The 26,070-nt window shown below is 38.2% G+C and overlaps 1 protein-coding gene across 2 annotated transcripts in view; it reads left to right on the top strand.

Annotated features, from left to right (window-relative positions):
* LOC103093249 (mucin-16-like) overlaps nucleotides 1-26,070 on the top strand; it is a 165,882-nt gene that overhangs the window by 114,312 nt on the left and 25,500 nt on the right. For both annotated transcript variants that reach the window (XM_056820567.1, XM_056820566.1), the window contains exons 41-50: nucleotides 423-1,073; nucleotides 2,052-2,090; nucleotides 13,932-14,059; nucleotides 14,172-14,239; nucleotides 14,656-14,828; nucleotides 15,721-15,753; nucleotides 18,581-19,231; nucleotides 24,393-24,520; nucleotides 24,645-24,712; nucleotides 25,515-25,687. In XM_056820567.1, coding sequence (XP_056676545.1) covers nucleotides 423-1,073; nucleotides 2,052-2,090; nucleotides 13,932-14,059; nucleotides 14,172-14,239; nucleotides 14,656-14,828; nucleotides 15,721-15,753; nucleotides 18,581-19,231; nucleotides 24,393-24,520; nucleotides 24,645-24,712; nucleotides 25,515-25,687 — 2,112 coding nt within the window. The remainder of the gene's footprint in view (nucleotides 1-422; nucleotides 1,074-2,051; nucleotides 2,091-13,931; nucleotides 14,060-14,171; nucleotides 14,240-14,655; nucleotides 14,829-15,720; nucleotides 15,754-18,580; nucleotides 19,232-24,392; nucleotides 24,521-24,644; nucleotides 24,713-25,514; nucleotides 25,688-26,070) is intronic.

Here is a 26,070-nt window from a genome sequence, read left to right as displayed (position 1 = left end):
AAAGAAGAATATGCAAATATAAAGGAAGGAATTGGAGGAGCAGGCATCACATTAAAGTCACTCTTATCTGAATGGGCAAAGGAGGGTTCAATACATAGTCCCATATATAACTTCCTTTGCACCTCCTGCACAGAATTATACAATTGCATCCAATTCAACATAGAAATAGAGGGAGATAGACAGAAAAAGAGATAAACAGGCTTAAAAGTGAGAGAATGGGGGAGGGTCTAATTGAAGAGAGAAATCACATGTAAAACAAAACTTCTTCCTTAGAAAGATATATCAATTAAGAGTAAAGTGGAATGATTCCTCATTCCTGAAGCATAGGAGGCAAGGATGACCCCTTTCATTGTGAGGCTAATGGAAAATGGACCATAGTCCTAAACATGCTGTAATTCAATTATCCACCCTTCTGATCACAGGTTCTAGTGCAGAAAGCAAGGGCAAGATAATGACCACAGCTGGAGAACCAGAGACCATAATGACTACAACTTCCAGCCCTGCAGTAAGAACACACTCTGTTCTAGCAACAACAGCCCCAACCACTGCCTCTGATATTGACTTGGAAAAAATCACTGTGCCTGCTTCCTCTGCCTTGCCAGAGACCATGGTAGCACCAGCTGCCTGGTCTGGAGTGGAGATGAGCCCATCTGAAACTACGCTCATTGCCGAAATCTCTACCCCACCTGGGGCTGGGACAGGAGGAGGGAGCCCCATAGGTGTCCCTTCACACCCTGCTACCCCTGACACCACAGCATCGACCACAGCCTTCCGCTGGACCAATGTGCCCCCAGCAGGGTCTACAAGCACTTCAGCCACAAGTCTTTCCAGTGTCAGTAGAGAAGATCCAAAGCCAATGACCTCTCTGGACACATCTGCTTCAGAGACCACAGCCATGGCTACTGCAAGGGAAGGGCCGGCCCTGACTGAGTCCACAGCCATGATGGACATCAGCAGAGGAGCTGAGGCTGTGGTTCTGTCCACAAGTGATTTGCCCACCAGCTCAGCTGCCCCTCTCATTCCCACAGATAAAGTATCCACCCAGACCACCATGACCACTATTGCAGACACTGGTAAGAACACTTCCTTCATTATCTTCCCTGCTGGAACACAGGGTTGTATTTTAGTGAAATACAGGCAGGAAACAGTCACCACAGTTATGGTGTCTGAGTCTGACATGTCCAAGGAGGAGGTCAACCTTGTCCTTTATCCCTTAATGACTCATGAAGGGTGTGTGATGCAGTAGTAAGAGCAGGCATTCATGTCAGAGGACCTGGGTTCAAAGCTTAGATCTGATATTTTCTACCCATATGGGGAAGATGGATCAGGAAAGACAGATCATAAGGATGGAGCTTTTAAGGGATGGAGAAGATAAGCCTTTGTTTGGAATTGTGACTACACACCCATTTGGCAGTTGTGGACAAAACACCTCCTGGTACTTTGTAGATAGGATTGAGAACATGCCCAGGGCTAGAGTTATCAACTCATTCATACCTGCCCTGGACAGATGAATAATAGCTAACACATAGCGTGCCTAGTATACAGCTGACACATATAAGTCCTACAAGATTAGTAGGGTAGTACTAAGGGAGACCCATTTGGAGGTCCTACCAAGAAGACTCAGAAGGTGTTCAAGCCAGGATTCAAATTGTAGGTGTTCTGACTCTTATCTAAAGTTCTTTCTTCTAGACTACAGTGAATACTCTTTAATCAAACATGGTGGGGGAAGAGGAAGCTCTATGCCAGTGGAATGGTGGGCTCAATAATGGGCCCAGAGTTGCAAAGTAGTAGATGACCCAAGCTTTTATGATGTCTGCCCTGTGCAAGACCCTGGGGCTGAGGATGCAAAAATGAACAGCTCCCCTGAGAGGAAAGGTCAGGATGGAGTTCCCTCCCCCTCTGATCAGGTGATCCAAGCAGAGCATGTGACAAACACACCACCTCTATATCTCATAGACTGTACCCTTTCCTGTAGTATTCATGTAAGCATGTGGTCAATAGTTTTCATTCACAGTTGGTTATTTTTCTTTCTGTCCCCCCATTTTCTTTAGCACCATCTCTGACTCCATCACCTTCCTCTAGCACTGCAGGTAAGAATTCCTCTGTGCCTTTGATACCTTTCTCTGCACAGCCTTGAGAATAGGAGTTTCAGAGTGAGGAGTGAGGTTCCCAATGCTATGAACTTTCATATTATCAATCATAGACATAAAGTTGGAAGGAACCTTAGAAGTATCCAGAAGTATATATATGGCCTCTCATTTTACATATGTGGAAACTGAGACCCAGAGATGTAAAATGATTGGCTAACGTTGATTGGATAAGACTAGAATTGACCCTGAAAGGTCACCTAGCTAAACCCTTTCGTTTCCAAATGTGAAAACTGAGACCCAGAGAAGTTAATTAAGATACCCTAGGTCACAAATATAGAATCAGAAAAATCAGTGATATTTGAATTCAGGACCTCTGATTACAAAGTCATCATTCTTTCCACTCTATTATGTTGTACTGAAGGTCCAAGAGAGATTTCAGCCCCAGCATCTCATATTGAAACTCTTTATACTTTGGGGAAGGTTCCTTCTATGTACTCTCCAAGGGCAGAGAATTTGTTTGTTTTTATTTATATCCTTCCTATTTAGGATAGGGCTGGGCACATAATAAACAATTAAATCAATGGTGATTGATTGATTGCTTTGATCCAATGGGTACACTAGTGGGGTCCAGTTTACTAGGAAAATTTGTCTTCAAATCCTCTATCTTATACCTACCCAACTGCAGCCTATGGAAAAGGGAAGGGGAAGGGAATAAGCATTTATGTAGCACCTATTATGTGCCAGGCATTAGCATTATGACTAAACATTTTTTAAGAAATATTATCTAATTTGATCCACATAACAACCCTATATTTAGGCCCATTTTTCAGGTGAGGAAACAGAGACAAGCAATGACTGAGTGACTTTCCCATGGTAATACAGGTAGTAAGGTCTGAGGTTAGATTTGAACTGGGGTCTTCCTGACTCCAGGCTCATGTAATGGAGGGAGAGAAATGGAGTCCTCCACCACTGAGTTCAGGACCAGAATGTGATAGAGAAGGAATGGAGAGAGGATAGATTGGTTTCTCTCTCTCTTTCCCTGGTAAATCGCACACTGGTTGCTTTCAGAATCACAGATTACTGTTCCCTCAAAGATTTGATTGAAGCAAAGTATAGGACAGATAGCTTCTACCTCTCTGAGAAGAGAAGTGGAACTTTTCTCCCCCCAAACTCTCAGTCTCCCTTATTGGATACTATGAAGCAGGCACTTGATCTTATAAATAGTTATGTGGGGCAAGTGAGTTGTGGGATAAGGTAATGGGAAAGTGGGAAATAGGAAGTCCCTAAAAATAACTCCTCCCAAGTCCTGCAGGGTTAGGCTCTGCCTGCCTTACCCTCTGGGGTCAAATTGTGAGAGTTGTCCTGACTCCTCGCTGTCATAGCTATGATATCAAATTCAAGGACTGTTTAGAGGGATTGAGAGGAAATTTTGTGGTGAATAGCTTCCTGGCAAAGTCCTATTCACCCTGGTTTGTCTTCACTGAATGTGCGGGGTCAGGCTTCACAGGAGGATGTTCCAGGCTCAGAGGTTCGTTTAGATCCACCTCTCTGGTGGGCTTCCCAAAGAGAAGTGAGTTCAGCTCTTTGGATCTTCTCAGTTCCTCTTCCTTCTCCAGAATTCTCTCTCCTTCCTGCCCTTCCCCACTCAAGTTGATCTTCCAGTATGATGGTCTGCTTCCTCTCTTACATTGTAAAAAATAGACTCGAATACAGGACTACAATCCCCACGAGCCTTTGCTCCACTTCCCCAGAATGCCTTATAATCTCACCTGGGCCAAGATTGAGAAGGTATTTAAGCTGATTCAAAGGCTTTTGAGGGGTCTCTCTCTTGGCTCTCTTTTGGACTTCCGTTTTGGAGCAGATGTGTCTCTTCCATGATGTGAGGTTATTTTGTCTAGGCCTCTGGCCTAGGCACATGTTTCTTATTTGTATATTCTTTAATCTTCAACCTCTAATAAACCTCTAAAAAATATAATACTCCTTGCAGAGAGAAACTAATTTCTACCTGCCTCAGATGCCTCAGTCTCCCCATTCCCCTAAATTTTAACTGTTACAACATTCAGCACTCTCTCCACTTTGCCACATAGTTACTTCTATCATCTGAGCCACAGAGGTCCTAGTGTCAAGGGTCAAGAAGGGAGACAGAGCCAAAGGTTCTGCTCTTGAGCAATGAACTTTGGGTAAGGTGAATGACACAAATGGGCAAGTCACTTTATCTCTGTGAGCCTTGACTTCCTCATATGCAAAAGAGGATACTAATAGCTATAGGACCTTCCGTTCAAGGTAAGTTTCTATGATCTTCTTCCTCACTTTGGCATAATAATTCACTTGGACCTTTGGTGATTAATTGTACTTGGTCCCACCCTTTTAGTGCCAAATCTCAGGGATTTACCTCTAAGTCTTGTCCATTCTGAGGCATTGTTTTCCATCCAGGGATGCTTCATGGTCCCTAGTTTATAGATTGCTTCCTACATATTAACTCTGTGATTCCTGTGACCTGGTCCTAAGATGCTATGGCCTCTGAGTGTTTCCAAGAACTACTATAGCCAGTAGATCCTGGAATTGGTCAGAGGTCAGAACTGGAAAACTGGACCTCTCTGATGTAATTGTCTCCACATGGCTCCTAGCAGCCCATCAACCTGGTGGACAAGGTCAGGTTTGGATCTCTAGGTGTGGTTGGAGATAAGGATGAGGAGACAAATGCCTCTAGATGATCTTAGATGAGGAATGGAGGCAGACCATCAAGTCACTTTCTGGACAAGAAACTTCAAGGAAGGGAAGTGTCCCAGGTACTATAAAATCCCTAAAGCATCCTTTTATTCTGCTGTGACTGATTTGCCTCTCTTAATTGACTTATTGTCCTTGGTTAGTAAGCGAGTCTGAACAAGGAGAGTTCAGGTATCTATCTATTTCCAATAGAAAATCGCCTATGCTATTAGAGAAGCTGTATGTCATTCAGCATTGCTGAGAAATCAGGCCACATGGTTATCATGTTGCTTAAAAGCCTCTGATATCTTTTATCTTTTAAAAATTTTACTTTAATTAAAAAATAATTTAAGTCAAAGATTTATTTTCCTAATTACATCTAGTAACAATTTTCAATATATGTTTTCTGAAATTATAAGTTCAAAATTGTCTCCCCCCTTCCCTTTTGTTGTCCCGCCTCTTGGAGATGGTAAATAATTTGAAATGGATTATACATGTATTATTATCATGTAAAATAAACATCCATATTGGTCATTATTATAAGAGAACACTCATATAAAACCAGAGCCACAAGATAAAACTGTTCCTAAACATAATGTGAAAATAAGTATGCTTTGATTTGCAACTGATTCCCACATTTCTTTCTCTAGAGGTGGAAAATAATCTTAGTCAAAAGTCTTTCAAACCTGTCCCAGATTGCTGCCTTTCTGAGAATAGTTTAGTCTTTCACAGTTGATCATTTTAGAATATTTCTGTTACCGTGTACAATATTCTCCCTGTGCTGCTGATTTTACTCTACATCCGTTCATAAAGATCTTCCCTGCTTTTTCTGAAATTATCCTGCTTATCATTTTTATAGCACAAAAATACTCTTATCACCAGCATGTACCCACAATTCATTCAATCCACAATTGACATATATATATATATATATATATATCCCCTCAATTTCCAATTCTTTTCCACCACATAAAGAGCTGCTATAAATATTTTTTGACAAGTAGATTCTTTACCCATTTTAATTATCTCTTTTGGATAGAGACCTAGTAGTGGTACTACAGGATGAAAGACTATGCACAATTTTTTAGCTCTTTGGGCATAGTTCCAAATTGCCCTCTAGAATGGTGGGCTCAGTTCACAAACTCCAACAACAATGCATTAGTTTCCCAATTTTGTCATATGCTCTCCAAAATTTATCACTTTCCTTTATTGTCACATGGACCAATTTGATATGTGTGAGGTGGTACCTTAGGATTGTTTTAATTTGCATTTCTCAAATCTAGAGTAATTTAGAATATTTTTCCAGATGATTATTGATAACTTTGATTTCTTCACCTGAAAATTGCTTATCCATATCCTTTGACCATTTGCCAAATTGGAGAATAACTTGTTTTCTTATAAATTTGAGAAATGAGACCTTTATCACAGAAAATTATTATTTAAAAAATTCCCCAGTTTGTTGTTCCCCTTTACTCTTGGTTCCATTGGTTTTGTTTGTACAAAAGCTTTTTAATTCAATTCAAAATTATTCACTTTACATCCTATAATACTCTCCATTTCTTGTTTGGTCATAAATTCTTCCCTTCTCCACAGGTCTGGAAAGTAAACTATTCTATGTTCCCCTAATTTCGTTATGGTATCACTCATCATATCTAAATCACATACCCATTTTGACCTTACCTTGGTACAGGATGTGAGATACTGGTCAGTACCTAGATCCTACCATGAACTTTGATTTTTAAGATATCATTTTTTTAGTTAGAGGTAGAAAAAAAATTTCAATTTTTCATATTAATTTTATTTTAAAATATTTTCCCTGTTGACATATTTGATTTTCTTTCCTTTCCCTCTTCCCTCCCCCATCCCAGATCCAATAAGCACTTCTACTAGGTTATATAGATGTTACCACTGATAACACTTTCATATTATTCATTTTTGCAATAGAGTAATCTTTTCAAATACAAACCCCCAATCATATATCTATATAAACAAATAATTGGTCATTCATTTTTCTTCTGTGTTTCTATTCCAACAGTTCTTTCTCTTGATGTGGAGGGCATCAGGATTGTCTTGTATTAGCAAAGTCCATTACATTGGATTGTTCCACAATGTTTCACTTTCTGTGTATAATGTTCCCTTGGTTCAGCTCATTTCACTCTGCATCAGCTCCTGGAAATCTTCCAGTTGATATAGAAATCCTCCAGTTCATCATTCCTTACAGCACAGTAGTATTCCATCATCATAATATACCACAATTTGTTCAGCCATTCCTCAATTGCGGGACACCCCCTACATTTTCCAATTTTTTCCAACCACAAAGAATATAACTATGAATACTTTTGTACAAGCACTTTTCATTATTATCTCTTTAGGGTACCAACCTAGTAGTGGTATTTCTGGATTACAGGATATGCATTCTTTTAAAGCTTCTTTGTGCATAGTTCCAAATTGCCTTCCAGAATGGTTGATCAATTCACAACTCCACCAGCAAGGGTATTCCTATCCCGATTTTGCCACATTCCCTCCAACACTTATTATTTTCCTTTACTGTCAGATTGGCCAGTCTGTTAGGTATGATGTGGTACTTCAGTGTTGTTTTGATTTGCATTTCTCGAATTATGAGGGATTTAGAACACTTTTTCATGTACTTATTGATAGTTTTGATTTCTTTATCAGAAATCTGTCTATTCATGTCCTTTGACCCTTTGTCAATTGAGGAATGGCTTGATTTTTTGAAAAATTGTCTTAGTTCCTCATAAATTTAAGAATTAGACCTTTGTAAGAGAATTTTGTTATAAAATTACCCCCAATTTATAGCTTCCCATCTAATTTTGGTTGAATTGATTTTGTTTGTATAAAAGCTTTTTAAATTCAAGTAATCAAAATTATTCTTTTTACATTTGGTAATGTCCTCTATCTTTTGCTTGGTCTTAAATTACTTCCTTTCCCATAGATCTGACAGGTATACTATTCTATGTTCACCTAATTTACTTATAATTTCCTTCTTTATATTAAGTTTTTTGCCCATTTTGAAATTATATTGGAATAGGGTGTTTTTTGCCCATTTTGAAATTATATTGGAATAGGGTGTGTGATATTGATCTAAACCTAACCTCTCCCATACTGTTTTCCCAGCAGTTTTGTCAAATAGTGCATTCTTGTCTCAAACGCTGGGATCTTTGGGTTTATCAAACACTTTCTTCCTTAGGGCATTTGCCCCCCCCCAGTCTATTCCATTGATCCCCTTTCTATCTCTTAGGCAGTACCATATTTGATGATCACCACTTTATAGTGCAGTTTAAAATCTGATACTGCTAGGGTCTCCATTCTTCACATTTTTTAAAAATAGTTCCCTTGATACTCTTGATCTTTTGTTCTTCCAAATGAACTTTGTTATAATTTTTTCTAATTCTATAAAAAGGTTTTTTTGGTAGTTTGATAGGAATGGCACTGCATAAGTAAATTAGTTTTGGTGGGACTGTCATTTTTATTATATTAGCTCATCCTACCCATTACCAATTAATGTTTTTCCAGTTGTTTAGATCTAGTTTTAGTTATGTCTAAAGTGTTTTGTAGTAGTTTTGTTTATATAATTCTTGAGTTTATCTTGGCAGATAGATCCCCAAGTATGTCATTACCTAGAGTAATTTTAAATAGAATTTCTCTTTCTAATTCTTGGTGCTGATTTTTATTGGATATAAAAAGAAATGCTGATTATGTGGTTTTATTTTGTATCCAGCAACATTGCTAAAATTATTAATTATTTCTACTAACTTTTTAGTTGATTTTCTTGGGTTCTCCAAATATACTATCATATCATATTCAAAGAGTGATAGTTAATTTCCTCATTGTCTACTTTAATCCCTTTGATTTATTTTTCTAATTGATGCAGCTAGCATTTCTAGGACACTATTAAATATTAGTGGTGATAATGGGCATCCTTGCTTCACTCCTAAACTTCTTGGGAAGGTTCCTAACATCCCCATTGCAGATGATACTTATTAATGGTTATAAACAAATACTGTTTATTATTTTGAGGAATGGCCCTTCTATTCCTATATTTTCTAGTGTTTTAATATGAATGGGTATTGTATTTTGTCAAAGGCTTTGTCTGCATCTACTAATATATGATTTGATTTTTGTTAGCTTGGTTATTGTTGTAGTCAATTATGTGGATGTTTTTCCTAATGGTAAACCTGGCCTTGCATTACAGGTATAAATCCCACTTGGTCATAGTGGATAATCCTTGTGATGACTTCCTGTAGTCTTTTTGCTAATATTTTATTTAAGATTTTTGCATCAATATTAAGGAGATTGCTCTATAGTTTTCTTTCTCTGTTTTTTTCTTCCTATTTCTTAGGAATCAGTACAATATTCATGTCATGAAATAAATTTGTAAGACTCCTTTGTTTATTTTCTCAAATAGTATGTGTAGTATTAGGATTAGTTGTTCTTTATTTAAATGTCTTATAAAATTCACTTGTGAATTCACATAACCCTGGGGATTTTTTCTTAGGGAGTTTCTTGATTGCTCAATCAATTTCTTTTTCTGAGATGGGATTATTTCCACTTTTGTCAATCAAGGCATTTTATATTTTGTATAAATATTCATTTATTTCCCCTAGATTATTATATTTATTGACATAAAATTGGGCATAGTGACTCTTAATAATTGTCTTAATTTCTTCTTTATTAGAAGAGAGATGACCCTTTTCATTTTTGATAATATTAATTTGATTCTTTTCCTTTTAAAAAAATTTGATTCACCAGTACTTTATCTATTTTATTTGTTTTTCAAGTACCAGCTCCTGGTCTTATTGAATAGTTCAATAGTTCTTTTACTTTCAATTTTATTAATTTCTCCTTTCATTTTTAGGATTTCCAATTTAGTTTTCATCTAGGGATTTTTAATTTGTTCTTTTTCTAATGTTTTATGTTGCAAGCCCAAGTGGTTGATCTCCTCCCTATTTTGTTGATCAAGGCACTGAGAGTTATGAATTGTCTAGAGTACTGCTTCACATATATCCCATAGATTTTTATATGTTGTCTCCTCATTGTGATTCTCTTCATTGAAGTTTGTGGCTGTTTCTGTGATTTTTTTTTCTTGACCTACCCATTTTGAAGAATTAGATTATTTTGGTTCCAATTACTTTTAAATTTGCCTTTCCATGGACTCTCAGTAATTATAATTCTTGTGGCATTTTGATCTAGAAAAGTTGCATTTATCATTTCTGCTTTTCTTCATTTATTTGCAATGTTTCTATGCACTAGGACATGGTCAATCTTTGTATATATGTACCATGCACGACTGAGAGAAGGTATATTCCTTTTCATCCCTGTTCCATTTTCTACAGATATCTATTATCTCTCATTTTCCTAACACTTCATTCACTTCATTTCTTTCTTATTCATTTTTGGTTCTATTTATCTGGTTCTGATAGGGGAAATTTGAGGTTTTCCCATTAATATGTTCCTACTATCCATTCCCCCTTAAATTCCTTTAATTTCTTCTTTAGAAACCTAGATGCTATGCCATTTTGTGCATAAATGTTTAGTAATGAAATTCAGTGTTTATAATACCTTTAAGCAAAATGTAATTTCCTTCATAATCTCTTTTAATCAGACCAATTTCTACTTTAGCTTTGTCTGTTATCATGATTAATACACCAACTTTTTTATTTTAGATGATACATAATAAATTCTCCTCCAGACTTTTACCTTTAATCTGTGTGTGTCACCCTGCCTAAACTGTGTTTCTTATAAACAACATAACGTAAGGATTTTTTTAATCCTCTCTGCTATTTACTTCTGTTTCATGACTAAATTCATCCCATTCACATTCCGCATTATGATTACTAATTGTGAATTGCCCACAATCTTATTTTCCCCTTTAGATACTGCTCTATTCCTTTTCACTCTGATCTTCCTCACTATTATTTTGCTTTTCATCACCTCCCTTTCCTCTTCCTCTAATATCTCCCCCTTCCCTTGTCTTATTTTCCTCCTACTTCTCTGTAGGGCAAAATAGAATTCTACTCCACACTGAGTATATTTGTTTTTAACTCTCTGATTCACTTACAATGAGAGTAAAGTTTAAGCTTTGCCCATCATCACCCTTATCCTCCCCTCCTATAACAATTTTTCACAATTCTTTATGTTATATAATTTACCCCATTCTCTCTCTCCCTTCCCTTTTCTCTCAGTACAATCATCTCTTTCATCACCTGATTTTTGTACATATCATATCATATGCATACATATCATACATACATATAATTTCATATCATCACACTTACATACACATCATATGATCATAATCAGCTTCCTTTCCCACCCTCTTTCTAAGTAAATTCCTTCCATATTCTCTACTAGTAAGAGTAAATTTTTGAAAATTACAGATATTCTCTTTCCATGTAGACATAAAAACATTTTTATCTTGATGAGACCCTTCAATTTTCTCTTTCTTTGGCCTATTTGGGCTTCCTTTATGTCTCATTTTTGGTCTTAAATTTTTTGTTAAGGTATGACTTATTCCTCAGGAATGCTTAGAAACATTTTATGTTATTGAATGTCTATTTTTTATCCTGAAAGAATATACTCAGTTTTGCTGGATAGGTGACTCTGGGTTGTAAATCCAGATCCTTTGCATTTCTGAATATTCTATTCCATACCTCTTGATCCTGTAATGTAGAAGCTGCTAGATCCTGTGTGATCCTGACTGTAGTTCCATGATATTTGAATTGTTTCTTTATGGCTGTTTGCCATATTTTCTCTTTATCTTGCTGGCTCTTGAATTTAGCTGTTACATTCCTGGAAGTTATCATTTGAGAATTTCTTTCTGGAGATGATCTATGAATTGTTCCCATTGCAATTTTATTTTTTGAGGATATCTGGGCAATTTTCTTTGATAATTTCTTGTAGTGTGATGTCCAAGGTTTTTTCTGGTTCATGGCTTCCAGGTGTTTGATTAATTCTCAAATTGTCTCTCCTAGACCTATTTTTCTAAGTCATTTGATTTTTCAATAAGAAGCTTCGTGTTTTCCTGGGTTTTTTTTAATCCTTTGATTCTGCTTTATTGTTTCTTGATTTCTCATGAAATCATTCATTTCTAGTTGCTGAATTCTAATTTTTAACACCTGATTTTTCTCCAGCACTTTTTTTGGCTCTCCTTTTTTAATTTCTTCTTGCATTGCTTTCATTTCTCTTTACCACTTTTCCTTTGCCTTTTTAAATTTTTTTTAAGTCTTTTTTGAGCTCTTCCAGAATCTGTGTTCAATCCATATTTTTCTTTTGAATTTTGGGTATGTTTGCTTTGCTTTCCCTGTCCCCTACTGTGTCTGTACCTTGCTCTTCTTCTCCATAAAAACTCTTTAGAGTTAGGTGCTTTTTTGTTGGTTTGCTCATTTTTCCTACCTAATCAGTAGGCTTTGCTTTTTGGGAAGTTGGGGTGCCCTCTTAAACTTCAGTCCTTCCTTGATGATATTCTTAGCTTATTTTGTAGGTTTTGGCCAGTTTCATTTCTTGGAAGATGATGTGATGGCTCAAGTGCTGAGAGCTCTGAGAGCCCCCTCACACTGCTCATTCAATTGACCCTTGAGATGCTGATGGGTTAAAGATTTGCCTCAGGCTTAGGTATAAGCTTTTGCAGGCTGATCAAATTCTAGCTCTAGGCTTAGGCTCAAATTTTTGGTCTCATTTTGTACTTGATCCAATCAGGCACATCCTTGATTGCCCTGTCTTGGAGCTTTGCCCTGAGCTTTTTAGGCAAAAAGATCCAGGCACCTTCTTAGTACTATCAGCCACCCCAAAACTGTGAACTATGTCCTAATCCCAAGCCCATACTTGGACTCCTGGCTTAACTCTGGGTCAACACAGACCAGCCCATTTCAGCCCATATTTCCCTGGGATGAGACTCCAGACTAATTAGGTTTGAAATTTCAAGGTTTATGAGTTGCTAGAACCACTATTTGTCCCAGGTAGGATCTCAGGGTTTGAATGTTGGCTTGATCCTTAGGTTCTGAATCTGGGACAAGAGATGTGAGGTGGAGATGTGTAGCTTGCCTCTAACTTGCTCTTCACTCCTTGCTATAATCTTGCCAAATGTTGTCTCCTCTCATGCCAGTGCTCCAAATATTCTCTGCCTACCTTTGGTGTTTTTCTTTTCTTGAAAATTACTTGGTTCTGTCTCCTTTCTGGTTCTCTGAATGCTGTGTTCATTCTGTGGTAATATTTTGATATCAGTTGGAGATGATTCCATTTTGAATTGGAACTTCTCTGCTCTACTCTGCTATCTTGGCCCCACCCATATAGAAACAATTTTTGACAATTATTTTCTGATGTTTTAGCATTCAGATTTTCTCTCTCTTCCTTTCCCCCACCTCCAGGAGGCACTAAATAGTGTGATATACATTCTACCACTGTTTTCATGTAATACATATTTCCATATTGCTCATGCTATAACAGAAGAAACTCATCAGATAAACAATAAAAAAAAAGACTTGAAGGAAATAAAGATGGCATTCTTTGCTCTGCAGTCAGACTCCAAATGTTTCTTTTTTGGCTGTGAACATCATTTTTCATCAAGGGCTCCTAATGCCTTTTAGAAAGAGTGGCCCTAGAATGTTTTCCCCAAACTCTTCATTGACAATTTGACAGTCCCTGTTTCCTTGTTCCATTTCAACTGATGAGGTACTAACTTTGTATTAGACACTGATCCAGAAAAGAGGATTACGGTGCAGTATCTAGGTAGTATGGTGGCTAAAAGAGTTACAATAAAATATGGTCCAGCACCAATTTAATCTTCTTAGTAACTGGGTGGAATGTGGATGGGAAGGGGTAGAGAGCCTGGAAGCTAGCAGATCAGTTAGGTTGTAACAAGAGTCCAGTCAACAGTTGGTGTTGGGGGTTGAATTAGAGTGGTAGACATATAAAGTGGGGAGAAGGGGACTGATGAGAGAGAGGATGTGAGTATAGAATCATTGAGTCTTGGCAAGTGATTAAAGGAGAGGAGGGAGGAAAGAGGAAGAAAAGTTAAGGATGATGGGAAAAGTTTGGGTCCAGGATACTGAAAGGATAGTATTTACTTCTTTAAGATGTGAGCCCAGAAATCAGATGTAAGGATTTTTTCATTTATAGCAAGTGGGAGACCAAGACGGGAACGTTTTACTATGAACTTCACCATAAACAATATGCTGTACACAGAAGATATGGAACACCCATACTCGGAGAAATTCAGCTCCACAGAGAGAATCCTCCAGCACCTAGTGAGTCTCTCTTTATCTAACCTGAAGGTGCCTTTCTCAGCCCTCAGGGCCGCGGATCCTGCTCTGTTCTATGCATTTATTTACTCACCCATTTCCCTCTTCTGTCTTCCAGCTAAGAGGCTTGTTCAAGAACAGTAGCCTGGCTTCTAGTTATATTGGATGTACGCTGACCTCACTAAGGTGAGAGCCCTGGGAAAGACTGGCCCACAAAGGTCCAAGGAACCTGCTTATCTCCACTGGGGCTGGCTTGGGTCTGCCTTTTTGTTTACTTCCTTTTCATCTCCTAAACTGGAAGGAATACAGCCATCCCTATGCCTGGCTATCTTGAAAGGAAAGGGGAAGGGGACGAACATCTACCATGTGTCAGGCATTTTGCTAAGAACTTTACAAACATGATCTCATTTGATTCTAACAACCCTGTGGAACAGATCATATCCTTTTATCATCAGAGGAACACACTCATTTTACAAATGAGGAAAATGAGTCAAACAGAACTTAAGTGACTGACCCAGAACCCATTCTTGGGGTAACTGTACCTTGTCTAAAGCATCATTCTCAGGAGTTTCAGGCCTCCCTATCAATATATCTTCCCCCAGGCCTATGAAGGAAGGGGAAGCCACTGGAGTGGATGTTGTGTGCACCCATTATAAAGGTTTCACCAGCCCTGTCCTGGACCCAGTGAAGGTTTACTGGGAGCTGAGCAACCAGACCTATGGCATCACCAGGCTGGGCCCCTACACCTTGGACAGGGACAGCCTCTTCCTCAATGGTGAGCAGCCTCGTTTTGGACATGCATTTCCTTTTCCCTGGCTCCTTTCCTTCTCAAGAAATGGTCTATCTGCCACATTCACACTTTCCCTGATGTAGAAATTCATAACCTGGGTTCCAGGAACTCACTAAATAATCACCTTATGTCTTAGAACCAATATCAAGTATCCATTTTAAGGCAGAAGAGCAGTAAGGGCTAGACAATTGGGGTTAAGTGATTTGCTTAAGGTCACACAGCTGGGAAGTATCTGAGACCAAGTTTGAACCTAAGAACTCCCATCTCCCATTTCTATCCATTGCAACTTATACCTGCCCCTCCATGAACTTATTTTAAAACAATTAGATAATTTAAATATATAATCAGTTTACTTTGTATCATTTTTGTTTTATATTCTTGGGATGTGATTCTGAGAAAGGATCCATAGGCTTTGCCAGACTTACCAAGGAGTATGACACAAAATAGGATAAGGACAATCACCCTTCTACAGAGTCAATTTAATTTCTGTAGTTTCTCCTCTTCCTGTCAATTCAATTACTTGAAATGTAGGAAAAGACTAAGCTAGAATAGGGTGACCATGAAATGAGACCTGGTGCTGTGACTCTAGGCACCATCCACTCCTAATGCTCCCCAAAATTCTCATTAATTGCTTCTCCTCTCTCTCTCTCTCTCTCTCTCTCTCTCTCTCTCTCTCTCTCTCTCTCTCTCTCTCTCTCTCTCTCTCTCTCTCTCTCTCTCTCTCTCTCTCTCTCTCTCTCTCTCTCTCTCTCTCTCTCTCTCTCTCTCTCTCTCTCTCTCTCTCTCTCTCTCTCTCTCTCTCTCTCTCTCTCTCTCTCTCTCTCTCTCTCTCTCTCTCTCTCTCTCTCTCTCTCTCTCTCTCTTTTTCTCTCCACAGGTTATAATGATAAAGAGATTTCAAGCATAAGTAGTAAGTATTCAGTTTTTTCATCTCTCCCTAAATAGAAGGAACCTGATCACCCATTTCATGTTGGACTTTGGGGTGGGAGGGAAAATGGACAGTGGAGTGTAAGTAGCATCAGGGAAGAAAGTCTCTCCCTTCCCCCTATCCTTATGGCTCAAGCCTGAGAATCAAAACCAGGCTAAGAAGCAAAAGATATTTCTACAAAATCCCAGAGAACCTTGAAGTCTTCCTTACCCTTCAATTTCCTTCATGGTGGATGTTTAATACTTAATGATTACTTCAATAACCATATTTTCTCTACTCACATCTCTTGCTCCATGATTATTCTCCAAACTAAAAGTAGGAACCAACTGGGTCTCTACTTATTTTCCTCAAATGTTTCTTTCCTTAAGATGAGAGCACTGAAGAGGTAGAGAGAGGAAAGGTACAGGAGAGGGAGAAGTCTCCCTAATGTTATAGCAGGAAGGCCAGGCAGGCTGTTGTTGAAAGTGTCTTCCTGAGATAAAGTATCTAAAAACCACCTCTGAGTGTTCTCTTTCCACCATAGTATGGGGTAATTGCCTCTTTCTTGCATATTTCTACAAAGTCAGAATACAGAAAGATAATCCTACTTGTGTTCCCCAAATTTGACATTCTATCTTCTACCTTGGTGTCTTTGAATAGGGTTTCCACAATTCCTGAAAAACATTCCTACTTCCCCCTCTTCCTCTATCTTGTAGAATCCTCAGCTTCCTTCAAGGCCATTCATATGGCACCTCTTACAGGGAGCTTTTCTTGGTCCGTCTTAGATGTTTGAATAGGCATGTATATACTTTTCCACTTAAGTACTATGTCCTCTCATAGAATGTAAGATCCTTGAGGGCAAGACCTCATTTTCATTTCTTTTATTTTTTGTATGCTGAGAGCCCACTACACTGTCTAGCAGAGATCAAATAGCTACTAAATATTTGTCGAATGAAACTAGAATTTTTCAAGTTCTTCAAAGTCTGTCAGAAGGACTGTATCCCATGTTATCCCAGCCTGGAGCAATGGCAGATTTAACAATTACCTTAGTATTCATTGGCTTTTTCTTGATTTATGAGTGTCCTGGAACCTGAAGCCTATGTTTCCAGCCATGCCTTCGGTACTCAAAATATTCTGCTGGGAGACCCATGAAATTAGCAGATTGACCCAGGGCTGCTCTGACCTTTCTTTCATCAATCAATCAATCAACTAACATTAATTAAACACCTACTATATGCCACAACTGGTGTGAACTGTGCCTTGCAAGCGTTTCTAGAATTATTTCTGACATTAATGGTGATAATAGAAGTCCTTATTTCAGCCCTAATTTCATTGGACAGACCTTTAAAATTTCTCCACTATATATATTGTTGACTCTTGATCTTATCTAAATACTCTTTACCAAATCAAGGAAATGTCTATTCATCCTTATGATGTTAAATGGTTTTTTAAACATATGCTATTTTCTGTGAAAGTCTTTACTGCATATATTGTTATAAAAAGATTTTTATTATTTTTATTATTAACTTGGTGAGTTTTCCTGATACTGAACCAAGTTCCCATTCCTGGAATCCATACAATCCAGTGACAACAAAATCTTTTAAACATGTGACTGAAATATTTTTGCTAATGCTTTATTCAATATTTTTGCATCATGATTCATTAGGGTGGTCTTTAATTTTCTTTTGTTCCCTTTGTCTTTCCCTGTTATATATATCAAGACTATGTAATAACAATAATTTTAATAGAATTACTTATTTTTATAATAGTTTATGGGATATTGAGATTGATTTTTCTTTGAATATTTGATAGAATTCACTTATAATTTTATCTCTAGAAATAATTCAAAATTGTTGAGAAAATAGCAAGAATGGCTTCACAGAGGAGATGGCATTAAAACTGAGATTTTAAAAATGGGTTGAACTTCATCATTTCATAGAGGAGGATAGAAATGAGTCATTATATGAATGGAAAATAGTGTGAATAAAGACACAGAGACAGGAAAATTCTGGATGGTCACGAAGTGTGAAGAGGAATCCAGTTGTCCAAAAGTATATGGAAGGGAGTTATATGAGATAAGGTAGATTAGACCCAGACTTTCTGAACTTTAGTACAATGTCTTAATAAATGTGTATTGAACTGCATTGAATTACATAGGACCTCGAATGCTAAACCCACTTTCTTTGTATTTAATTTGCATACAATATGCATTAAACTTCATTAAGCCTTGAAAAAATTAGGGTTTGGAAGGATTCTTTCTGCCCCATGAAAATTTAACAACTTTATAACTGTTTAACCCCTTCCAATTTCCTGTTGCTTGAGAAAGGGGAGGGGGGAAAGGAATATGTTGGTGATTAAATAAGGAATAATTGGTGGAACTTATTATTTCTCATAATTGGAGTTTTCTTAAAGAAGAATATGCAAATATAAAGGAAGGAATTGGAGGAGCAGGCATCACATTAAAGTCACTCTTATCTGAATGGGCAAAGGAGGGTTCAATACATAGTCCCATATATAACTTCCTTTGCACCTCCTGCACAGAATTATACAATTGCATCCAATTCAACATAGAAATAGAGGGAGATAGACAGAAAAAGAGATAAACAGGCTTAAAAGTGAGAGAATGGGGGAGGGTCTAATTGAAGAGAGAAATCACATGTAAAACAAAACTTCTTCCTTAGAAAGATATATCAATTAAGAGTAAAGTGGAATGATTCCTCATTCCTGAAGCATAGGAGGCAAGGATGACCCCTTTCATTGTGAGGCTAATGGAAAATGGACCATAGTCCTAAACATGCTGTAATTCAATTATCCACCCTTCTGATCACAGGTTCTAGTGCAGAAAGCAAGGGCAAGATAATGACCACAGCTGGAGAACCAGAGACCATAATGACTACAACTTCCAGCCCTGCAGTAAGAACACACTCTGTTCTGGCAACAACAGCCTCAACCACTGCCTCTGATATTGACTTGGAAAAAATCACTGTGCCTGCTTCCTCTGCCTTGCCAGAGACCATGGTAGCACCAGCTGCCTGGTCTGGAGTGGAGATGAGCCCATCTGAAACTATGTTCATTGCCGAAATCTCTACCCCACCTGGGGCTGGGACAGGAGGAGGGAGCCCCATAGGTGTCCCTTCACACCCTGCTACCCCTGACACCACAGCATCGACCACAGCCTTCCCCTGGACCAATGTGCCCCCAGCAGGGTCTACAAGCACTTCAGCCACAAGTCTTTCCAGTGTCAGTAGAAAAGATCCAAAGCCAATGACCTCTCTGGACACATCTGCTTCAGAGACCACAGCCATGGCTACTGCAAGGGAAGAGCCAGCCCTGACTGAGTCCACAGCCACGATGGACATCAGAAGAGGAGCTGAGGCTGTGGTTCTGTCCACAAGTGATTTGCCCACCAGCTCAGCTGTCCCTCTCATTCCCACAGATAAAGTATCCACCCAGACCACCATGACCACTATTGCAGACACTGGTAAGAACAATTTCTTCATTATCTTCTCTGCTGGAACCCGGGTTCATATTTTAGGGAAATACAGAGAGTAAAACAATCACCACAGTTATGGTCTCTGAGTCTGACATGTCCATAGAGAAGGTCAACCTTGTCCTTTATCCCTTAATGACTCATGAAGGGTGTGTGATGCAGTAGTAAGAGCATGCATTCATTTCAGAGGACCTGGGTTCAAATCCTAGATCTGCTATTTTCTACCTAGGAAATATTGATCAGAAAGACAGATAATAAGGATGGAGCTTTTGAGGGATGGAGAAGATAAGCCTTTGTTTGGAATTGTGACTACAACTGGCAGTTGTAGACAAAACACCTCCTGGTTCTTTGTGGATCAGATTGAGAACATGTCCAGGGCTAAAATTATTATCAACTCATTCACACCTGCCCTGGACAGATGAATAATAGCTAACATATATCATGCCCAGTATATAGCTGACACATATAAGGCCTATAATATTAGTCGGGTAGTACTAAGAGAGACCCATTTGGAGGTCCTACCAAGAAGACTCAAAAGGTGTTCAAGCCAGGATTCAAGTTGTAGGTCTTCTGACTCTTGTCTAAAATTCTTTCTACTGGACTACAGTGAATACTCTTTAATCAGACATGGTGGGGGAAGAGGAAGCTCTATGCCAGTGGAATGGTGGGCTCAATGATGGGCCCAGAGTTTCAAAGATGGCTAGATGACCCAAGATTTTATGATAAGTCTGCCCTGTGCAAGGCTGAGAGGGTAAGGATACAAAAATGAGCAGCCCCTCCCCCAGGTGAGGATGGAGTTCCCTCCCCATCTGATTTAGTGGCTGATCCACACAGATCATGTGACTCCCACATCACCTCTATATCTCATAGACTGTACCCTTTCCTGTAGTATTCATGTATGCATGTGGTCAAGAGTTTTTATTAATAGTTTGTTGTAGTTTTTCTTTCTGGTCCCCCATTTTCTCTAGCATAATCTCTGACTCTATCACCTTCCTTTAGCACTACAGGTAGGAACTCCTCTGTGCCTCTGATTCCTTTCTATGCCTAACCTTGAGAATAGGAGTTGCAGAGTAAGGAATGAGGTTCCCAATGCTATGACCTTTCATATAATCAATCATAGGTGTAATGTTGGAAGGAACCTTAGAAATGTCTGGACTTATGTATAGCCTCTCATTTTACAAATGTGGAAACTGAGGCCCAGAGCCTTAAACCATTTGTGCCAGCATAATTGGATAGGACTGGAAGGGACCTTCAAGGACCACCTAGCTGAACCCCTTCATTTTGCATTTGGGAAAACTGAGGCCCAGAGAAGTTAAGTAAGATGCCCCAGGGCACAAATGTAGAAAGCATCAGAGGTGATATTTGATCCCAGGACCTCTGATTCAGAGTCATCGTTATTTCTATTCTATAATGCTGTACTTCAACAGATTAAATGGCTAAGGCTCTTTCCACTTTGGGGATGGGTCCTTCTATGAACTCTCCTAGGGCAGAGAATGTGTTTTAAAATTGTTATTTATATCCTCAGTATTTTAGACAAGGTTGGACACATAATAAACACTTAATCAATGATGATTGATTGATTTCTTTGATCAATGGTGGGTGCATTGGTAGAATCCAGTTTACTAGGAAAATGTCTTCAAATCCTCACTTACACCTTCCAACTGATTGCATATGGAAAAGGGAAGGGGAAGGGAATGAGCATTTATATAGCACCCACATGACTAAGCAGTTCTTAGAAATATTATCTCATTTCATCCTCATAATAATAATATGAGTTTGATGCTATATTTAGTCCCATTTTGTAGATGGGGTAACAGAGGCAAGTGAAGGCTAAGTGACAGCTAATAAGGTCTTAGATTAGATTTGAACTCAAGTTTTCCTGACTCCAGGCGTAACACACTGTCCTCTATGCCACCTAGTTACTTCTATGGTCAAAGTCACCAAGTTCAAAGGAACAAGTGTCAGGGTAGACAGGGGTGAGGAATGGAGATATACCAAAAGCCTCTACTTTTGAACAAAGAACTTTAGGTAAGGTGAATGACATAGATGTGGGCAAGTCACTTCATTTTTGTGAGACTCAACTTGCTCATTATTAAAAGGGGATAATAATTGGAGGACCTTCCATTCAAGGTAGGTTTCCATGACCTATTTCATAATTCACTTGGCCCTTTGGTGATTACTTGCATTCAGGCTACCCTCTGAGTACCAAATTCAGGGATTTACCTCCAAGTCTGACCCTTTCTGAGGTACTACTGTTCTCCCTCCAGAGATGCCTGTTGATCCCTAGGTTATGCACTGGTTCCTACATAGTAGTTCTGTGATTCCTGTGACCTGGCCTTACAATGCTCTGGCCACTGAGTTTCCAAGAACTCCCATAGCCAAGATAACTTTAAACTGGTCAGGGGCCAGAATTAGAAAACTGGTCCTCTCTGATATCATTGTCCATACTTGTCTCCTGGTAGCTATTTTCTGTGAAAGTGTTTATTGCATATATTGTTATAATAAGATTTTTATTATTTTTGTTGTTAACCTGGTGCATTATTTTTACAACCAGTTTTCCTGATACTGAAACAAGCTCCCTTTCCTGGAAGAAATACAGTCCAGTCAAAATCTTTTAAACATGTGACTAACTTTTTTGCTGATGTTTTATTTAATGTTTTTGCACCAGTATTCATTAGGGATAAATACAGTCCAGTCAAAATCTTTTAAACATGTGACTAACTTTTTTGCTGATGTTTTATTTAATGTTTTTGCATCAGTATTCATTAGGGATAGTATGGTCTTTAATTTTCTTTTCTTTCCTTTGTCTTTCCCTAATGTAGGTATCAAGACTATGTAATAGTAATAGTTTTAATACAATTACTTATTTTTGATAATAATGTAAGAAATATTGAGGCTGATTTTTCTTTGAATAATGCTTGATAATATTTTCTCCTTGACCTGAGAGTTTTGGAATTTGGCTATAGTATTCCTGAAAGCTATCCTTTTGGGATCATGTCCAGGAGGTGATTGATGGATTCTTTCAATTTCCATTTTGCCCTAGAATATCATTGCAGTTTTCCTTAATAATTCCTTAAAGATAATGTCTAAACTCTTATTTTTGATCTTGGCTTTCTGATAGCCCATTAATTCTTAAATGATCTCTTCTGGATATATTTTCCAGATTTGTTGTTTTTCCAATGAAACATTTTGCATTTTTCATTCTTTTGATTTTCATTGTTTTTTTATGTCTCCGGGAGTCATTAGATTCCTCTTGCCCGATTCTAATTTTATGGTATGATTTTCTTGAGTGAGCTTTTGTACTTCATTTTTCATTTGGCCAATTCTACTTTCTAAAAAGTTCTGAACCTTAGCAAGTTTTTGTACCTCTTTTTTCCATAAGGCCAATTCTGCCTTTCAAGAAGCTTGTCTTCTCTTCAGTGTATTTTTATATATCTTGTTCCATTTGGGCAATTATGACTTTTTAAAAGTTCATCTCTTCATTGGATATCATTCTTCCTTTATCAATTGGACTGTTCTGGTTTTTAAGATATTAATTTCTTCAGTATATTTTGTGCCTTCTATACCAAGCTGTTGACTCTTTTTTCATCATTTTCCTCTATCACTCTCATTTCATTCCCCAGTTTTCCTTCCACTTCTCTTACTTGATTTTTAAAATCATTTTTGAGCTCCCCCATTAATTCTTTTTAGGCTTGAGAGCAATACCTATTTTTTATTGGAAGTTTTGTATGCCACAGCATTGGTGTTCTGAGTTTGTTGTTTGAGTTTTCTCTTTTCCCAAAAACAACTTTCTATGTTGAGTTTTCTTTTTCTGTTGTTTGCTTTTTAATTTAAAAAAAAAAAAACTGTTAATATTGGGATATGTACCTGTGATGAATAGAGCCCTCTTCAGGTTCTATGTGCAACTGCCTTCAGAGCTAACTCCAGGGATTTATCTGCTTTCAGTTCTTCATAGGTGATATAATGTAACCAACATGTTTAAAACTCTCCTATACTTTGCTCTGGATTATGAGTAACCCTATGCATTCTTTCCCCCTTTACAACTGTGACTCAGTGTCCCTTGCCTCCCCTCTGGTTATAATCACTGGTATCTGCTAGCACTCCTCCCCTCCCTGAGATCTTGCCCACAGACTGAGAGCTGTTTCTGTATATATATATATATGAGCAATGTAACAAGAGTCTTGTACCTGCAACCTACAAGGGGCCCCTTGTAATTTTTTTTTCTGAGAAATTGTATCTGACCTTGTTGTCTATAGTTGAAAGCTCCAGAAACCTTTGCTGCTGCTTCAATCATACCCAAGGTTTGTTGCATCCTGTGTTCCCCTTCTACCTCCACACTCCATCCATCCTGCTGGTGTTCTAAGTTATTTTGTGCTGGAAAATCACTTCAGTTTATCTTTTTGTTTGTTATATTGCTTCAGAATTAATTCTAAGGGTAGTTCGATAGAGATCACATGAGATTCTGTACCTTCTCCACCATCTTGGCTCCACCCTCAACTTTTACTCTTACAAATTTGAATTATTAGAAACTGGAAATGAGACCCTTTTCAGAAGAATTGGAAGAAAAGGTCCATGCTCCCCCATTACCTCATTCCTTCTAATTGTAGATTGGTTTTGTTTGGGGGAAATTTTTATTTTCATCTTCACAACATTGTCCATTTAATCTTGCTATCTATCCTCTATCTCTCTATCTGATCATGAACTGTCCACCTGTCAATAAATCTGAAAGTTAACATTTGCCTCATTACTCTCATTTATTTTATAATTTCTCCCTTTATATCTAACTCATTTGAAGTTCATTTTGCTAAGTCATGCAAGATGTTGGTTCATCCCTAGTTTTTGCCAGATTAATTTTCAGATTTCTTTGAAATTTTTTTTCAAATAATGAGTTCTTACCTTTGAAGGTGGAGAAACCTCTTCATTTTACATGAGAGGAAACTAAGGCCCAAAGGTAGACCATGGGAGGGTAAGAATTTGAAATCAGGTTTTCTGACTCCAAATCGACAGTTTTTTACAGTTCCAGATTGATGATAATAATAATCATTATAAAAATCAACATTTGAATCGAACTTGAAGGTTAACAAAGCATTTTATCTAATTCATGTAATATTTCTTAGACTAACACATAGGACTCTCTTTCTCTCCTGTACAGCAACAGAGAGCTCCTACTTGAAGGTTTTCACCCTCAACTTCACCATCACCAACCTGTTCTACACAACAGACATGGGTCAAAAGGGTTCCAGCAAATTCAACTCCACTGAGGACGTCCTGCAGTACCTGGTGAGACTCTACCTCCACACCTCCTCTACCTCCTCTCTCCCAAGCTTTCTTCCTCAGCCCTGAGTATCCAGACTTGCTATTTAGCCAGGTACTCAGATGTTTCTTTCTTTCCTTTTGTTTCCAGATCAACTCCTTGTTTAGAAAAAACAGCTTTGGCTCTCACTATTTTGGATGCAGGCTGACCTTGTTAAGGTGAGAGTCTTGGGAGCTGCTGGCTCAAATAGCAGGGAACCACCCATTTGACTTAGATGATGTCCAGGCTGGTTCTTCCTCTGCTTCCCAATTGCAATTCCTTCTTTCCCAAGCTGCAGTGGATGAAATCCCCCAACAAACAAGACATTAGAAATATTCTTGGCTCCTTCTAGCCTTTTGCAAGTGGAGAAAGACTTCCCCACAAATCTTTTAAAGACAATGTTGCAACTGTTTTTTCTTTTTTTATAGCTCCACATAAAAGGAATAATTTAGGAGGTACGAAAGTGTGAGGCCTTAGTAAAGGATTGGTTAGTATATATCAACATTAACTTTCTCTAGAATCATAGAATAATATATTGAAAGCTAGAAGGGGCTTTCAAGGTCATCTGGACCACCTTCTTCATTTACATATGAAAAATGAAAACCCAAGGAGATTCCAGTGACATTTCTAGAGTCAAAGATACTGTCAGATCCAGAATTTTAACACAGACCCTTTTATTTTAAATCCAATGATCTTTCCACTTTCTAAAGAAATTACTGAAAATAATCAGACCCCATACACACTTGTAAACATAGATATGAGTGAATTTACACAGCCCTGCCAATTCCATTGTGTCAGTGCTATGCTTGCAATCAGTAAGACCAGACTTCAAATTCTCTCTCAACCTCAATGAACTATTTGGTATAGAGTTCATCATCAACATTTTAAAATTATAGAGGAATTACATTTTAGTCTTGTTCAGGTGATTTTTTTCAGGAAGGGCCATGTTTGATATCTCTTGTCTAAATCATCAATTTCCAGGTCTATGAAGAATAGGACAGCAACAGGAGTGGATGTTATATGTGCTTATCAGGAAGATTCCTCCATCCTTGTCTTGGACAGAGAGAAGATTTACTGGGAGCTGAGTGAACAGACTCATGGAATAACAAGGCTAGGACCATATATTCTAGATAAGGAAAGCCTCTATGTGGATGGTGAGTAGCCCAAATTAGGTCAGGCATCTTTGCTTCTCTAGATGGTTCCACTTCCAGAAAACAACCCACCTGCCCCAAAGTCTTCTTTCCTTTTAGACCACCTTTGTCTTCATGGTTTTTTTCTATCCCTCCTGGGAGACTGTCCCTCAAAGTGGTGACAAAGTTTAGAGATATGGGGAGTTACTTCTAAAATCAGAAATGGTTGGATTTTTCTTAGGCTCCTTAAACTAAATTGTACTCCATGAATCCCTTCCTCTTGAATAAGGAAGTGAAATACCATTTTACCATCCCTATGGGCCCCAGAACATCTCTCCCTTCCTTCAACTTTTGCCCAGATAAAGCTACCCAACTCAAAAATTTATGTGTTCTCTCTCTCTCTCTCT

The sequence above is a fragment of the Monodelphis domestica genome, chromosome 3, assembly GCF_027887165.1.
Source record: "Monodelphis domestica isolate mMonDom1 chromosome 3, mMonDom1.pri, whole genome shotgun sequence".
In the NCBI taxonomy this organism is placed as follows: Eukaryota; Metazoa; Chordata; class Mammalia; order Didelphimorphia; family Didelphidae; genus Monodelphis; species Monodelphis domestica.
Note: the sequence above shows the minus strand (reverse complement) of the source record. Positions and strands in the feature narration are given on the sequence as shown.